This window comes from Sinocyclocheilus anshuiensis, unplaced genomic scaffold (assembly GCF_001515605.1).
Source record: "Sinocyclocheilus anshuiensis isolate Anshui unplaced genomic scaffold, SAMN03320099.WGS_v1.1 scaffold743, whole genome shotgun sequence".
In the NCBI taxonomy this organism is placed as follows: domain Eukaryota; kingdom Metazoa; phylum Chordata; class Actinopteri; order Cypriniformes; family Cyprinidae; genus Sinocyclocheilus; species Sinocyclocheilus anshuiensis.
In genome coordinates, this window is record NW_015552601.1 from 235,109 (window position 1) to 254,137 (window position 19,029).

Consider the following 19,029-nt stretch of genomic DNA (forward strand, 5'->3'; position numbering starts at 1 on the left):
AGTTTGCATTTTAAAAAACTAAGACTAATATATAAACTATAGAAAATATTTTTTTTTTCAATGGAAATAAATTATTGTATATTATTGTATAATATAATAGTTGATTTATTTGACCGTTTCCAGCATTTATAAAATAAATTATGTAAAGTAAAATAAAAATAATGTTAAAAATGAAGTGGATTCCCAAACCAATATATCAAAAATATTTAAGCAGATTAGGAAAATAAGATCAATTCACAATTATCAGTTTTTTTAATAAATATGCAAACCTCACACTTGGCATTTATACATCTTCATATATGATCCAAACTAATTTTCTTACAGGTCATGGCACCAATTTCAGCATCCTGCATCTTTCAAAAATCCACTGTACCTTTGAATTACTCAGTCTAGCATCATCATGTGTGATGAAAAATAAAGAAAAAGAAAAAAAAGCATCAGAATTTCACATTAAACCTTTTTTTCTTCTCCCTGTCCTTTGTGGCCCTTCAAGCTCAGGCAAAGGAGCCCATTATGTGTTGCCCTAAAGCCTGTTTTGTGAAGCGCCATGGCACAGTGTAAATAGAGCGTCTTTCTCTCTCTGAGAGGCTGCTGTACGAGTCCATGTGAAAGGATCAATATGCTAAACTCGCGCAGTGCCCACCACCTGTAGGGCCGTTGCTCTGTCAGCCTGGCAGTCTGTGCCATTGCATTCAGCCCAATGAAAGAAAGAAAGTAAGAAAGAATGAATGAATGAATGAAAGAAAGAGAAGAATAGACTGGATTCTGCCGGACGGGACGGGCTCGTGTGTATCCCCCCCATCTCTGTCCTGCATTAATCCAGGGTTGGAGGGGCAGCTGCTGTACTGCTGAACAGACACCTGGTGCAAACCGCCGAGAACAAACGCTCAAAGAAATATCACTTAACCGAGAAATGTTCAACGTCACGTTCTTCATCAAACATTCAAATAAATAACACTAAAACAACAAGAACAAACATTCAATGTGATGCTCTTCACCAAATGTTCCAATAAATAACACTAAACAAAAGGAACAAACTTTTAACACAATGATCTTCACCAAACGTTCCAATAAACATTCAAATAACATGAAACTAGGAAAAAAACACTCAATGCAACACTTCACCAAATGTTCAAATAAATATCACTTAATGAGAACAAATATTCAATTTGACGTTCAATGTGACGTTCAAATAAATAACTAAACTAGAACAAATTGTCAACGCAACGATCTTCACCAAACGTTCAAATAAACAAAGATTCAAATAAAAAATACTAAACAAAAAGAACAAACTTTTAACACGATGATCTTCACCAAAAGTTCAAATAACACAAACCAAGAACAAATGCTCAATGCAACGCTCTTCAACAAACGTTCAAATAAACAAACATTCAAATGAATAACACTAAACAAAAAGAACAAACCTTTAACGCAATGCTAAACAAGAAGAGTTTAGCATTGTTAAACAATGCTAAACTCTTCACCAAATGTTCAAATAAACAAACATTCAAATACATAACACTAAACTAGAACAAACATTTAACACAATGATCTTCACCAAACGTTCAAATAAATAACACTTAAATGAGAACAAACACTAAACGAGCACATCATACAGAATAAAAGAACAAAATTGACACTAAAGTTCAACAAACCCTTTATATACAAGATGTGTGCAGTTGATTTTGGTATGGTATCATGGCTACTGTATGGTATTCTGGGTTGTTTTTAGCATGTCGATGCAAAGGTATTCGAAATTGCTTTTAGCCTGTTGCTATATGGTTGCTTTGGTGTTCTGAATGATTTTTTTAGCATGTTGCTATGTGGTGGCTAAGGTGTTCTGAGTAGTTTTAACATGTGGCTGTGGTTTCTTACTGGCCCAAGTCTCCAGATAGGCCTTATTAGCTTGCGATACCACATCGTAGAAGTTTGTTCAAATCACCAACCCAAACTACGACCAACAGCAACAGTCCTGCTCGCCTTAACCAGTTTTTGAATTCAAATTAGCATCGGACAGCAGATGCCGCGATCATGGGCATTAGACGCTGAAAGGCCTTTCATGCATTTAAGGGCTTCCTGCAAGATCTGCATGTGATTTTGCCTCCTCGCAGATGTGTCTATAGTTAATCTATACTTAGTAGACGGGGCGAGCGGGGGGAGGCGGCATCAACATACAACTCATTGTGCCTGAAACTGACCCCATTCAGGGTCGTTTGGCATGTGACACCACTTGAGGCGGGGCTTAATGGCCCCGTAGAATCAGCCACACAAGGACCATAAAAATGCCAGCCCTCTTTTCCCCCAGGGTAGGGAGGTGCACGCTGGCCTCTTGACATACACTGGCAAGCCTGAGTGAGCCGCCCGCTCTGATTGGTGAAGCTCCGAGAGGGGCTCCCAGATGGCAGACGGACCCCTTGTGCCACGGCACGTTAGAGCCCGGTTGGGGGGAGGGGCCCCGATTCCCTCTCTCGCCCTTTCGTCATTAATCATCGGTGACCCCCCGGTCCCGCAGCATTCGCCTCTGGATGGTGCGGAAACTCAAGTGCAGCTGCTTTAAGTGTGAATAGAGCCTGGAACTACAATCAACAGAAAATCATTTCAATTCATCCCTCAGTTCAGTGAATGACGCATATAAATTAATACATTGTGCAGTGCACTGAAGTTAACTTGCAATGGAAGTAAATGGGGCACTTTGAGGGCACAAAAGCGGAGTACCACATATTTTTTTTAAAGCACTTACATTGAATCTTCCTGAAAATACGAATTTTAAATAATTAATAAATAAACCAGTTATCTGACACATGCATAATTCCTGTCTATGGATTTTTTCTCCTATGTAGTTATTTTCCTGCATCTCTCTTTTTTTTTTTTGGACCAGACTTTGCATGGTCAAGACAGTTTAAATATTCAGTTACAAATTTTTATAAACAAATTAAAAAAGTGATTTTAATCACACACGTCTCATTTTCGCACCAATTTTAAGTGTATTAAAAAAACAATGCATTACAGCAAACTTATAATGGACGTAAATGGGGCACTTTGAGGGAACAAAAAGATGAGGTACTGCATATTTTTGTTAAAGCACTTACATGGATTCTTCTTTAAAAAAAAATGTATATATATATATATATATATACAGTGGGTCCGGAAAGTATTCAGACCCCCTTAAATTTTTCACTCTTTGTTATATTGCAGCCATTTGCTAAATAAATGATTTTAGCAAATGGCTGCAATATAACAAAGAGTGACAAATTTAAGGGGGTCTGAATACTTTCCGTACCCACTGTATATATGTATAGTCCAAAACAACATACAACACTTCTGTTTTATGCAGTTGAACTTCTAGTTATTCGTCATCTGCCTAATTCCTGCTTGGATTTTCTGAATCATTGTATGGATAATGTTGAAGTTACAGAGTTTTCTGGCTTTGCATGATCAAGATTGAAATATTGGATCATAATTGTACAAAAAAGGTCAAACATTTATTCTAACACAAGTCTAATTTCCTGCTCCAGTTTTAAAACCAAATCATCATTTAAGACTGCTGTCTCAGGCAGTTTTACGTATTAGTTATTCATCACTTGCATATTTACTATACAATCATTTTCATGCATCACTGCATAGATCATGCTAATTTGAAACAAAACAGTTGAAATACTGGATTACAATTTTGCATAAACAAGGTCAAAAAGCGATTCCATCACACAAGTCTTGTTTTGAAAAGTACATAAAGCAAAATAATGCATTGAAGTAAATGGGGCACTTTGAGGGCATGAAAAGACAATGCAAATGTTGCACTTACATGGATTGTTTCTTAAGAAAATTCAAGTATGCATTTGTCCAAATTGTCATTTGAGACTACTGTTTTAAGCAGATGAACTTCTAGTGTTTGGATTTTTCATCTATGTAAAAAGTCATTATCCTGCATCACTGCGTGGATCTTGCTAAAGTAAGATTTTCCTTGCTTTGCATGGTCAAAATAGTTGCATAAAAGTCAAAAAGTGATTATATCACAAAAATATTGCACCAATTTTAAAGGCAAAACAAAGCATTAAAGCAAACAATTAAAGTAAATGGGGCATTTTTAATCACACAAGTTTCATTTTGGCATGCCAATTTTAAACAATGGAAGTAAATGGGGCACTTTGAGGGCACAAAAAAAATGGGATACCATCCCACTTTTTTTTTTGTTAAAGCACTAAGGATTTTTCCTTAAAAGTGTGCTATGAAGTTGTCCAAATTAGTCATTTTCCTGCATCATTGCATAGACTTTGCTGAACAGAGTTTTCTGGCTTTGCATGGTCAAGATTGGATTGGATCGTAACTTTACACAGACAAGGTCAAAAGCAATTCTTTCACAGTGATCTTAAAGGAAAAGAAGGAAAACTTCCACTGTAAGTCATAAAAGCAAAAGAACACGAAGGAACTCAAACACACAAGGACACAGAGAACCCAGTGTTTTTTTGATCAAGATTTTAATGAAAAGATTCTAAAATGACTTCTCGTAGCTGTACATTAAGACTGTGAACGTGAGATGAGCTCTGTACACTGTGTTTTATTCACATGAGACAGAATGCGAGCTGCATGCTACATGTAGCTCTGACCTGAATACAAGCTCTCTGAGGAACGCGAAACCGCCGTGTTGTCCATGCAACATGTTCAAGGCTAACCAAAAACATGACAGTAATTCTAACTAATATTCGTCAAGAGCAACTTGTCTTCATTCACAAGTGTGCTAAACTAATGCTCCTACTGGTGACGATGTCTGTTTTCCTCCAAATGTCTCTCTAGTCTGACGTCCTGCTCTCATTCAGAATGAAAATATATATTAATCAGCATGTAAAGTTATTGGAATGCTAAATTAGAACGTATGGTGGACAGGCTAGCAATGCAATATGGCGTTTAACTAAAAACATATGGGAAACATGCCCACCTGCTATGCACGTGCTTGTAAATCTGGCTTTGGTTTAGTTAGTTTGGGTTGGTTTGGTAACTTGAGGTCCTTAACACTTACCAGTTATGTTGACAAGAGGCAACGTTCAACAAAAACAACATATAATACTATCCGGGATATGTAGAATCGGACAAAACTACACATTAGCAGCAAACAAGTGTGAGTTTTAATCTTTGCATTTACTTAAAGCTTCAGAACTCAAGTAAATCTGTAAATAACTGATAAGATGTAAAAGTCCTGCGTAAAGGACCTCAGTGAGAACTTAGAAAGTGCATTTTATAAAGCTTAAAAAGATGTGATCCTACAGTGAAAAAATGAGGAGATGTGAGTGTTTCTTAGGAAAAACCTTTGGCTCTGTTGGGCATTTGCAAATAAAACTCCTTTAGAGAAAAAAACCGAATCGACCGGCAGCCTTGAATCGCAGCGTGCAACAACACGGCAGCTTTCAGTACAGAAAACACAACCTTGAATGCCTTTGACACAATTCTAAAAGGTCCCTTCCTGTATCGGCGGGCAGAGGCGTACAGACAGAGAACATTTCAAAATCGACAAACAGCCTTCAAGAGTCTGTGACAGGGAACACATGATCCAGAGCACATGCATGCGCTGAGTGAGATAAGATTACAAAAACGATGTGGGATACATCCTTTATGATGGACACTTCATGGAGAAATACATTCCTCATGTCTACGTCTTCACAGGTTTGAAAATGATCTATGTCTTGTGTCATTTTTAAAAATTTATCTCTCAGCTTACTACAACAGAATACATCAGACCCTGAAGACATGACGTCTCACCCAAAGTGAACGCTTAAAAAGTGAAAACAGGATCAAACAAATAAATACATTCATCACTGACAATAGACATTTGATAAAAAAAAAAAAAAAGTAAAGACTGTCAATAGACATTTGATAAAAAAAAAAAGTGAACACTGTCAGTAAGTGTTTGCACCAATGTAGATGGAGGAGAGGCCAGTCGGTTTTTAAGTTGCTTCTTTTGCGGACAAAAAAAAACAGGCAGCTCAGAATACATACAACACATTTTTTAAAAACTAAAATAAACTAAGAGAGAGATAACTCAAAAAAATAAAAAAATAAAATATATTTATTTATATTTATATATATTCATATATATGCAGCAAGTTCTAAAAAGTTACTTTGAGGTAAATGTGTATGTAGTTTTATTCATGCATATTTACATTTTTAAAAAACGAAAAAAGAAAAGCAGCAGATTCATAAAAATAATGATGTCAACAACATGATTTTCAGAAGGGATGTCTCGGCACATCTTAAAGGGCCAATCGCAGAGCAATAAAAGTAGCAGCCCATCCAAATCAAAAGCATGCGGCTACGTTCACAGGGTAAGACACACAGTTACGATTCATTTAAACACGGTGACCTACACAGAAGCAGGTCCAAACTGGCCTCTCCTCACCTGAGGTCTATGACTGTAAAGAGTTTGTAAACAATGAGATATTATACACAAGTATCTTTAAATGTCAGACAAGCTGTCAATCAATCAATCAATCATTCAAAATGTGCTTTGGTTTAGAAAATAGTCTGAAAATTTGGGTATGAGCTTTCATCTTATTAGTTTATACATTTTGCGCTTACTAGAATGCTTGTTCTTTTTTCTTTCTTTTTTTTTGTTCATAAACACTCTAGAACTTAAAAGAAACTCTTCCATGTACATCTCTGGCTTCGTTTTTTTTGTTTTTTTGAAGGCGTTTTGAAATGGGAACACGCTCATAAAATCTATTTCGTAGGAAACTAGTGTTTTGCTTTTCATCAATAAAATACAGAAATTGACAGTCTTACAAATGTAGTCGAAAGCTCCGCATTTCAAAATATGCAGAACTATCCCTGAAGCTTTGAAGTAGAAACATTGTCACAGTTTGAAACTTTGTCATTCATTTTTCCGCTCTCCCAGTTCTCTCAGCTATAGTCTCAAATGCTGGAATCAACGACAGAGCCTCGTATCACCCAAGACATAATTTTTTGATGGTATTCAAATTAAGTGCTTGTAAATTAGCAAGATATCAATGGGAACCTTTTCCTGGAGTCCTGTTCAGTACGTTTGACAACAAAAAATATTTTAAAAGTCTCCTGAGTTGAGGTGTGTATCAACGCCAGAGCGCACTTATACTGTAACAAAACAAAATCTAACATCCAAGATGTGCACAACTTAGAAAATAAGACATTTTGGTTACTTGCATTGGGTTAAAGTTAAATATAACTGGCTATTTTGGTTAGCTTTGGTGCTATGCTGAAATCCCATGAATACTGTGTGTAAATGGAATGAGTTGCACAAGTCTTCAGTATACTGACTTGAATAACTGATGGAGACGACTTTAAAAATCAATGAAAAAACAAAGTTTGAGCAGGCAAATTAAAGACCGAAAGAATTCCAGGAAAAAGGCGTCTGTAAACACTACTCCGTTAACACGACTATAGCTGCACCCCAAAGTTCATCATTAGCAAGCCCAAACACAAGACTTTGGAGAAAGAACCAGAAAAAATATCCCAAAAAAAAGGAATGCCATTAAGATTTTTAAATTAAGAAGGCTACGAATTAGGGCTGCACGATAAATCGAAATGGAATCGAGATCGCGATTCGACAGAAGCTGCGATTGTCATGCGTATCTTTCAGTGAAGCACGGTTCTGTACTTAATGTATTAAGATGCTTTTACATATCAAATTCAATATACAGTTTATTAATATAATGTATATATGTATATAGTATTTTCCTCCCACACCGCAAAACGTGGCATAATGGACTAAGATGATAAAGACCAAACTCAATCAAACACTCAACTGACGTTATGAAGTGAGTTTGGAGTAAAAATATGTTATTAAACGTGGTATTTTCACATGCTTTCAGATGGAGCAGCATTTACTACACAGAGCCGTAGTTCACTGAGAAGCTATGCAAACAGCTGTCATTATCGCAAACGATTTCAGGATCGCGCAATAAAATTGTCTGCGATTTTTTTGCATAACTTGTCAGTGAACTACGGCTATGTGTAGTAAATTCTGCTCCATCTGAAAGCACGTGATGATGATTTCCTGCTGATTACAGAACCGGCATTACTATCACAATGCGCATGACAATCACATTCGATTAATCGTCCAGCCCTACTAAGAATTACTCATGGAATGTGATACACTGGGATTGGCGAAATAATTAATCCGTAACAGAGTTATGAATTGAAGATGGCAGCAAAGAATTCAGCACTGAACTATAAATATATCCATCAGCATCTACCCAACACTGATCATGTAACATTCACCCAACACAATTACCAGCATTTTGAATAACCTTAAATTCTTTTCAACATGCATACTTTACATAATACCACGAATGAGTAAATGATAATGGTTTTTACTTGACGCCATGTAATTTAGCATGGTTTTAGAACAAGGTTTTATTTGGGGCTGATGGCTAATAAGCAATCCAGTGCATCAATTCCTCCTTATTCAGTAAGCTTTCCAAGTGTGGTCAACATGTAACACAAGAACCTACGACAATTGCTATGTGGTTTTCTCTTGGTCTGAACTAAAATAAATTAGTCCTTCTGAAGTTCTTCAAAGTCTCTCTGCAGACAAAGAAAGAATCCAAAAGACACTCTTGAAAAACTACTGTAAACTTCAAAAAAATGGAAAGCCAGAGGCCCACCAACCACCAGAAGTTCATTGGTTTTTAGTAAAATGTCAAGTACAAACTAACATCCCACTACACTGCTCTTCGTCAAGAACTAAAAGACAAAAGTACATCCTTACCTCCTGCAATGCAATCTAAAAACTTTGGTAGGGATATTCTACAGGAAACGTTTGTTGGTAAGCCATTCTCCTCAGTATTAAATTTCTCTTTGGATTTCTCTGACATAAAACTCTCAATACCTTAAATACATGCGCCCAAAGAAGCTATTCTCTACATTAATGCTTTAAAAACTTAAAACCTTTGTTGATGGGCAGGTTACAACTACTTTGAAAGCCTCAGCAAACTTTAGACATCTATATTCAGAGACCTCCATAGTTCCAATTAATGTATTGTTCTTAATTAAGCCTTACGGACTCGCCTTGTTCAGTGAAGGGAAAATACGTAATCAAAAAAGTGAAAAATAACAGTACCGACAGAATTTCTGAAGTTCAATATCACTAAAATGAACCCTGCCCAACCCATCACCCAAACCAACCCAACCCTCTCTGATCCCAAAGAAATAAAAGAAACAACTTCCAGTTAAAACATTCACAGAAGCATACCAATAAGTTATCTAAAGAAATCTAAAAACAAGTACCTTTAAGTTTGGCTTTTCTTTGAGAGTAAACCCCAATATACTATGTGAGTAAACGACAAAAAAGACACCCATGGCCTCTCGTCACCACTTTGCCATTGGCTTGCATCCAGATGTAGGAGCAGGGTACATTATGGTAAATCCATGCTAAATCTGATCACCGAATCATCAACCACAGTACAAAACTTACAAAGACCCTGTTTTCCAGCTACACCTAGAATTAAGCCAATGGATGTGATGTGCAGAGTAGGTATACTGGGAAATGTTTGGTTGGATGCACAAAGCTTTTATGAAACACCACTTAAATGATGACAGACAAGCCATCTTGCATGTCTGAAAACACTATCTTTGAGATCCTTAGGAGACACTTCAAAGAATTAGAACCTTTGTGTATAGAATAAATTGGTCAGTACAAGCTCAAACCTTGCTGAGAGTTTTACATAAAATATACCACCAGAACTCTCGAGAGTCATAATTTATCAAGGACCAAGAATGGAAAGAAGGAATATTTCTGGGACACCCAAAACCCTAAACAATCAGACAGACCACATGGACTCGTGAAAGCAATGCATGGATTGCAGTGGTTGAGAGTGGTCACAATATCCCAAGGAATCATACAACAGCATTAGTACCCCTGTTTTACATTCACAGCAAAATTCAAAAAGAAAAAAAAAATCATATGCCCATAAACTCATACCGATTGGTTTATTCTTTCCATTGTTGGGGCTCGTTGTTTGAAAGGCTCCTCCTGTAATTAACAGCAGAAGAGAATCCTGCTTTGGGTTATCGGCTCCTTGCAGTGTACTTCAAAAGGAAGAGGTGTGCATTGACTCTTTTTGCTGAGGGTCTCCTGTTCAAGTTGTCTTTGGCTTATGACGGGGAGGTATGCATTCGTAGGTGGCTAATGAGGTTACGCTGCTGGGTAAATTTGCCCCCACATAGCTGACATTCGTACGGCTTCTCACCTGAGTGAACCCGCATGTGCTCCGTGAGCCGGTACTGGCGGGTAAAGCGCATGCCGCACTCCTCGCAGGCGAATGGCTTCAGCCCCAGGTGGCTGCGCATGTGGCGGGTCATGGTGCCGCGTTGGGTGAACATCTTGCCACAGATGTTGCAGGGGAAGGGACGGGTGAGCCAGTGGGTCTTCTCATGTTGTCGAAGAGTGGCCGGATCTTTGTAGCTCTTGTTGCAGACCGAGCAGCTGAAGCGACGCGACTCTGTGCCATGGACATGGGTTATTTGTGAAGACAAGTCTTCCGCTTCTACTTCATCTTCCTTTGGATAGGAATCATCATCCTCCTCTTTGATGTACAACTCTTCCTCTGTGTGGGTCTCCACGTGGGCATTCAGTTCCTCGGAGCTCGGGAAGCCTTTACCACAGGGGATGCAAACATAAAGGTTGTCACCAAGGGCAGGCTCAAAGCCTTCTTGGCGGTAGACGTAATTGGCGCTATTCCGCCCACCTTCACTCTCGCTGTGTCCACTCTCTTCACTTTGCTCCTGTCCATTCTCTAAACCTTCCTCATCATCTTTACACTGGAAGGATACTTCGGAATTGCCATTTCCTCCACCAGGGAGCCTCTCCCCAGCCACGTTCAATCTTTTGGCAACTCCGTTGGGTAAAGTTCCTCGTTCTGCATCTTCGCCCTTGTTGCCTTTACTCTTGGGCTTCCGCCTCTGCCGGGTGACCTGCCGGGAACTTTTATGCTGTTCGATGTCCGGAGGCCGTTGGCTTTCTTCGCATTCTCCTCCGCCCAGCTCCATGGGCTCTCCAGCGGTGAGGTTCTGCGTGTTGGTGTTATCATCAAATGAGGCACTGTTGGCTGTGGATTCTGAGGCAGACTGAGGTGATCCTTGTGGGATGCTGCTGGGACTTACTTCTTCAGTGGCTGTGCTCCCTGAGGGGCTTTTCTTGGAAAGGTCTAGGCCAAGTTCCTGCATGCCACAACTGCCATTGCTTCCATTCTTACTCGTTGAGGGACTGAGCGAATTTGCTGAGGCTGCACAGTGGGTGTTTCTCACAAACATCTCGTCCTCAGACAAGTCGTCTTTGAGTAGCTCCTCATGCCTCTTTGTCTTCTCACTGTCTTTTAACCCTGACATTTGGTTTGGAGTTACAGGTGTAGAGGACAGCCTTTGGTTCCTAGACGTTCTTCCATTGGTAGGTGTGGTTGGTTTATTAAGAAGGGATCTCCCATTACGCTTGAGCTTCTTCCTGCAGAGAGCAGCCAGGTCATGAAGTTGGAGGTAGCTTGCTGCCGTTAGAAGGGCATTGAAATTATGGTCACTGAACTGATCAGACGACAAAAGCTTGCCAGTATAAATGAAGTCCAGAACCTGCCGGAAAACCGACGGGTTGACCATGTCCATGTCGAGGTTAATCAAGTTGTCATGAAGGATAAGGGATTTGAAATAGATGCTGCTGGCTGCCAGGATGTTCTTGTGGGCCCGAAAAAGGGCATTTTCTACTACTATGATCACATCACACAGATAACCTTTGGCTCTTTGTTGGTTTAGCTGCAGCAGCAATTGTTTGGCATGATTTGGCAATTCCATTTCCAACTTATTTTTCTTCACCTATGAAACCTAAAAGAGAAAAAACACTGTTATGCATTGTAATGGAAAAAAATCCATATCGTTTTATGTCCTACATCAAACACTGACTAGAAAGTTCACACCAAGTGACCTTTTTTGCTGACTTTCTGGTTTTGTATTCACAGTTGGGTGTGGCATATTGAAGCACCCAATCCTTATTTTTAAACAGGCAATAGTTACAACACAGCTATTGCTACTTACTGGCCAATCACAGGGGGAGGGTCATTCCTGTTGTAGAGTGCATCTAATTGGACAAAACCCTGTGCAATGCTACATCAGTCACATTTTACTAACAAAGAATGAGTGTAAACATTAAATGTGCAAAGCTGCTACTCTTATTCTCAAGCAAATCCACATAAACTCTTAAGAAATTCTGCGCTCTAACTTTAAACAAATCAAGACTACGGAAACTTTTGTTTCTTCTGCCAGAGAACACTTGTGGAAAAAGTCCTTCTCATAGTATGCATAAGCTGGCATCTTATTCGTCAAGTGTGTACAAATTCTCAACTTTCGGCTAAAAGCAGAGAAGGGATAAAAGGCTTGAACAGTAACACAAATTCTTTTCTTCTGAGGGCGTCCACTAAGGCTTAACGTTCCTGCCAGCAGTCATTAATGCCAGCCTCCAGGGTCAGTCCCTTTGTTGACATATGGGGGGTTGGGTGAAAAAGGCTAGTGGACGTCACCGACTAGCTTGTGTGACAGACAGCTTGAAACCTGAGCTGGGATATCACCAAGGGTGTGGTGGGAAACAGGTAAACCAGCACCATTTCCACAGGATGAACAGGCCACGGCTTGCAGCAGAATCTTTGTAATGCGGCAAACAAGGTTTCTGCCACTTAGACCAGTCAAGATTGGCGTGTCAATGGGAAAAACAGGGATTTACCTTTGCACAATGCCCAGGCATTTTCACATTCACAACGTTGTGATTATTCAATGCCTTGTTTATTAACAATTAACAACACAAATTAGCATGAGTGGAGTACCCGTCCCTGTGGAACACCCAATTGAATACTATTATTTTTTTGTACTGGATTATTGTAAAAGCTTACTCTTGCATATTAGACTCAACAAAATCCATAAATACCAAGCTTAAAATAGGCCTAAAAAACAGAATTAAGGTGACTACAGATCTGCTTATGTACCATGCTGAATATTTATCTGTGGTTCCAAGTCAGTCTATCTCAGATTAACTATTTATAGCTAATTCATGATGGCAATGTACAACTGAGCCAAAACCAATAATGGGGACAGGAAACCAATCAGTCAGCAGAATTTTCAGTTTAAGACTGCTTAAAAGCAGACTAATGATGACTCAGGAAGGTGTGAAAAAAAATATGTAATGTATTTCACAAGATATTTAAGTCCTACCAATGTGGTACATTAAAAAGGCAAAAAAATGCAATACTAAAAAACAAAACAAAAAAAAACACGGATTAAAGAACGGTTAATGCAAAAAAAATAAACAACTAGTAGTTTAATTTTTAGCCATTTCATCCTTCATTATAAAGGAAAAAAGGCTGATTATTTTAATAACATTCATGTTCACAACCTATACAAGTCTGAACCCTGAAATCTTCAAAATGACAGTCTCCATTTACTTGTCTCATAAAAACCAGTATGCCCAGCCCTAAAACTAAACCCTATCGCATGATACCATCTCTCAGGGTATTTATAGGCCTCAAGCACAGGAGTACAGTCAAAGAACTGCATAGATAACCATAAACCACGACTGTTTGGGCAAACTTTGATAGCACCAAAAACCCACTGCTCAAAAAACAAAAGACATTTAAGAAACGCATTTATCTAGAAGCTGCACACAAGTCTTGATAAGATGCTGCTGGTCTTTCGACTGCTCTTTCGACATTCCGATCCCTCCAATCAGAGAGACTGTCGTCGGGAAAAAAAGTCAAAGTGCAAAAGTGGCCAGTAACAACACAGGTAAACAAGTCTGGCAAGGACTGCGCTTAACCTCATAAACAAGCTTATCCAGTGGCACGGACCCCTGGGGCCCTGATTTTATTGTCTTAAAACACAGAGAGTACTTTTACTCTTATGAAAGAGGGCATTGGCAAAACAAAACATTATTCATGAGACGCATCAACATGTAATATCTAGCCTACCCTGCAGCAAATTAAGAACAAAAAATGACAGCCATAAACACTTAACATTTTTAAAGTGCCTGAATTTTTCAGTGAAGATTTAAGGGGACTAAAATTTCCAAAAACACTGCTGCAAATTGAGTTTTAATAACATCAGGCAGGTTAACTTGATAAGAGACACTTCTATAGATTGTGCCCAGAGACATTAAGGTCTAAGTGCTACTGTAACCACCAGCCTCAAGAGATCCAAGAAAACTTGGAAGCCAAGCAAACCTGATCCAAACAATCTGATGAACGACCTCAACTAAGAGATAACACAATATCACTTATCTGAAGAATTCAAGGCCTTCGTCCACGGCCCGTGTGCTTTTCATTCAATGTTATGCCCTATTTGTGCTAAATGAAGGATGGGATTTTATTTCCAGCCCAAGAATAGGCATGAAATCTTCTTAACGATGATGACAAAACAACTGCACAAACCAGACTAGCTTCTATCTGTATTCAACCATTAAATCTGTAATCTGACACATCAGAAAATGAATGTTCAACAACAACAAAAATTTACAGTGTACGCTAAGATTTTTATTTCATTTAATTTTTATTAAAATGAAGCACTGAACCATGCACAATAAGACCAGAATCATGCATTAAATCAATTCTGACAAAAAGTCAACTTGCACTTAGGGCTGTCGCGATAACCGCAATACCGCGCTATTGACGAGCAAACCGCAGAGGAATGCAAGAACCGCAGCAACCGCGATTTCTACGTGTTTTATATTTTCGTAAGGTTATGCCCTTCTCGTTTTACACTTCATGCATGTTTCAGATAAATAGTTCATATCGATATCGGAATTATATTGCGGACCGTTATTTTGTCATTCTCTTCAGTTTACTTCACTTCCTGTTTCAACGCTATTTGGTTTCGGTTTCATTGTCTTTTGAATATGACCTCATTAGTTATATCATAACACATACACACACAAATATATATATATATATATATATATATATATGTGTATGGCGATAATACCGCATACCGCGCTATTGAGCCACTCAAAATTACCGCAAAGGAAATTCCCTCACCGCGACAGCCCTCAAAATTACCGCAAGGGAAATTCCCTCACCGCGACAGCCCTACTTGCACTATGATTACACTATTGATCATTTCAAATGCTGTCATACTGTTTGAAAGCAGCAGTACATTTCTTGCATTTGTCCAGGCATGCACTGCTGTATTTTGCAGATAAACTAAAAGTGCATCTGGGTTCACGTGCACGTCATATGTGGGCTGGGCTAAAAGTTGCAGAATACCTGAGAAATCAGACTCATAACACCTAAAAATTGTCCGAAGACATCAAAAGACCTCATTGTTATAAACTTGTTTCAAATACACTTCTATGCATGTCACACTTTTAATTAAAAACAAAATCACTGAAACCAAAGATCACACAAAATTCTTAAAATGTAGGCCTAACATTTCTCTAACGTAAATCAAGAATTAGGGAATCTGGCACAAAAACAACCACTCAACCAGATTGAGCAACCCTGGAACAACCCTCAACAGATAAATCACATTGTATTCGTCAACATCCCAACACAATCATGTAATGTCTGTTTTGCCCAAGAAGTGGTTAAAAGGTTCCAGGTTAAAAGGATCTAGTCAATAAACATGCCAAGCATGTTAGACAAGATTTCAGACATGGGGTGATGCCTTAAAGCAACATCCACACAATGCATGCATTCAGACATGTACGCATGCACATCTAAACTAAACAAATAAATACAGGGTAACCTATATTCTGGTGAAGAACGGAAATAGACGCAAGTTAAATAATTTCAAACAAGGTTTATAGCCATTTTCCTGTTATAAAACATAAGGGGAATTTTTTAAAAATAAGTAAAACCATCATTATTACCCAACCAGACCAGACTAGTAGTACAGGTGGCATGACTAGATGAACAGGTAAAGCTGTCAAAAATATCGTAAATTTCACAAAGAATAGGAGGAAAAGATTGTGCTCCTCTTAAAGGGAAACAAATACTCAGCTGGGTGTGAAATAAGATTTCAGTCTAAATGCAAACCCACAACACAATTCATAATGATCTTCTCAATGATAATGACTCTAAATAAACTGTCTTCAAGCGCCGGTCCCACCCCGCTCACTCAATAGATCTGATCATCTGTATTATTCAAAGCAGAAACCCAGAGCTGCCTTTCATAAGAGTATTGATTAGATCTTAACATGAATGCCTCTACATCTGTTAAACATCTTTTATTCTCGTTTTCTCTGACCTTTGAAAAGGACAACAAAACAATTACGACAAGGCCAGCCCGATCTCGTCGAGAAGCGTTTGGAAGCAAACTCTACAGTTGGAAGATAAGCCTCACTGGACCATGGACCTAAACATCAGCGCCAAAGGAAAGCAAAGCATGCATCTGCAGGTTTGCTTACCTTCAAAACATTCATCACGACAGCATGCACAAGGCTCCTAACAGGCTTTCCTTACACAAAATGGCCATATCTTTGGTTAAAAGTAATTTTACGTCTCATTCAAGCAAACTGTCACCAAGAAAGGGAGTTACTTTAATGGTGTGGCACTGTTCTAAACCCACCAACCACTGTAAAACAAGCCCCCTCCCCCAGCCCATTAAAACAGATGAGATTAAAAGGGTCCTTCAAGCTCTCCTCAAGATATAGAAGTAAAATAATTTTATATAACATTTATGCATCATTTAAATAACAATGAGAGCCATGATGACTAAAACCACAAAAGCACTTTAGAACCTCAAATGCACTTCATAATGCAAAACAACAAAGCACCTAGGATATTTTTCCTCATAAAGAGGGATCTATGTACAAACATTACAAGAAATTAAAAATATCTAATTGCATGCCAAACTACATTGACAGAGGCAAAGGTAAGCTGTCACAACACCTAAAATATACTCTCCCATATAAACTGTAGCATAAAACCACAACGTTTGGTACAAAGTTACTTATCTTCATGTTTGCATGACTCGTATGTCTCATTACTGCAAAAGAAACAAACTAATAATCCAACGTTGCTTCATAATACAACCTAGTCATGATGATCCGAATGCACGAGCACACAAACACAGCAAGACTCAACAGATACCACTATAAATCAGCTTTCCACTCATAAATAGCGGTTTGCTTTTGTGTATTTAATGAAACAAACACGGATAACCTAAAATCTTCATTGTGACATCTTAATGCATGGATTAACAATGCAAAACATTATTATAAACGAGCATTATAAATGCTAAACGCGATAGTTTAATGCATGCATTAACGATGCAAAACCATGCACAAATATTCAATATGAGCATTATACACGTTAAAGGTAAAACACACTCTGAAAGAGAGGTGAAACAGGAATGCTGGCCACATAAAGGGCCACTGATCGAGGTTTGCCATCAAGCTGGCGATTAATTATTTTTAGTAAAGTATAAAGATGCAGTATACAGGTATTTCATGTTTTAAACAATGCATTTGATTACTGCATAAGCCACGCTGAAACAGGTACAATGCTTTTGATAAAACACACATATCTGCCCCTGCCAGGCTGCGCTCGCGCTGTGTCTGCATTAAAAGCCCAGTGGGCACGCGATAAGAGCAGTATGTTGGAGGAATCAGTGTTTCTTTAAAAAAACAAAAACAAGAGAAGAAACCCCTCACAAACCCCCGTTACATCGCACGCACGTTCCCCCTCACAACACAAAAACAAACGCGTATGTAATAATAAAGTATATGTACCTTAATGCATCGAGAGAAGCTCTTCAAACAGTCCTTCTGTTTTCACATCTCACAGCTTTCCGAGCGCCATCTTGCCTGCAAGCTTGTGTGACGTGAGAAATCCTCACCCCTGACCCAAATTTGAATAAGAGGCAGTAAAGAGAGGGGGAGAGAGGGTAAATGCCCTGCCTCTGCCAGCCTCACACTCTCATTTTCCTAAACAGCCCAGGGCTCCTGAGATGGTGTAACGTGCCATGACCTGCCACTGCTGCTGCCACATTTGCAATCCAAATGCTACTGTGTGTGTGTGTGTGCGCGTTTTTGTGACAAATGAGGACATAAATTTGTATAATGACATAGGTATCTGTAAGGGGTAGGTTTAGGGGTAGGGTTGGTGTAGGGCAATAGAATATACGGTCTGTACAGTAGAAAAACCATTACGCCTAAGTGTGTGTGTGTGTGTGTGAGAGAGAGACTGTGCATCTTCATCATGCTCAGAGGGGTTGCTATCATTTCTAATTCTAGTATAGTAGGCTAATTATACATGCTTTTATATTAAAATATACATGCATTGAATACTTGTAGAAGTGTACTTTTGATTTTGAGGGGAAAATGTGGTTAAAACAGCCTCTCAAATACACCGAAAAATACATTGGCATAGAAATAGTTTTCACTCAGAAATTGTCTGTCAATTTCACTAAAAACAAGTAACACATTGAAGTAAGCGAAGTAGACAAACTCAAAAAGTATGTTCTTGTAAAACTAATTTAATAAATACTTTTACAGTGCATTTAGTCAAGCCACATTTATGTATAGTGCTATATACAATAGCCTACTGATGTATTAAAAGCAGCTTTACAGTAATAAACTAACTGTTAATGATGCAAAGTTAATTACAGTTGTGCGGAAGACAATAGTGTCATTATTCAGCTCAAACAAGTTCAAGTGTTTGTATTCTCATCATCTGATAGTGTCAGTACAGTTAGATACAATAGCATTTTCTAAGTCTTTTTAAGCACTTCGCTTTTTAGCCATATACATTTATATAAATTGTAGCCTAAAAAGTCTATAATATGTCAGCTATGCATCTTGATGTTGTCGGGGTCTTTTATGCCTTGGGACATTATTGTAAGGAAAAACATGTAATTTTGATATTAAAGACTGATTTCAAACCTACAGGTGTGTAAGTTTTTACTAATTTCACAAATTTCTGAAATGTGAGGCTATATGTAGGCCGACATCTTGATATATTTATTAGATTCATCTTGGCTACAATAAATATTTGCTTAGAAATTAAATTACAAGAACGCTTATTAATACAAATGACA

The 19,029-nt window shown here is 38.4% G+C and overlaps 1 protein-coding gene across 1 annotated transcript; it reads right to left on the bottom strand.

The window, feature by feature from the left end:
• Positions 1 to 8,028: 8,028 nt before the first annotated feature.
• LOC107665789 (hypermethylated in cancer 2 protein) lies at positions 8,029 to 17,918 on the bottom strand. Its single transcript, XM_016456812.1, has 2 exons — positions 17,723 to 17,918; positions 8,029 to 11,835 (listed from the first exon to the last, which is right to left on the bottom strand). Exon 2 carries the CDS (start codon positions 11,803 to 11,805, stop codon positions 10,120 to 10,122), a length of 1,686 nt encoding a protein of 561 aa, XP_016312298.1. The 5' UTR covers positions 11,806 to 11,835; positions 17,723 to 17,918; the 3' UTR covers positions 8,029 to 10,119.
• Between the last annotated feature and the right edge of the window lie 1,111 nt (positions 17,919 to 19,029).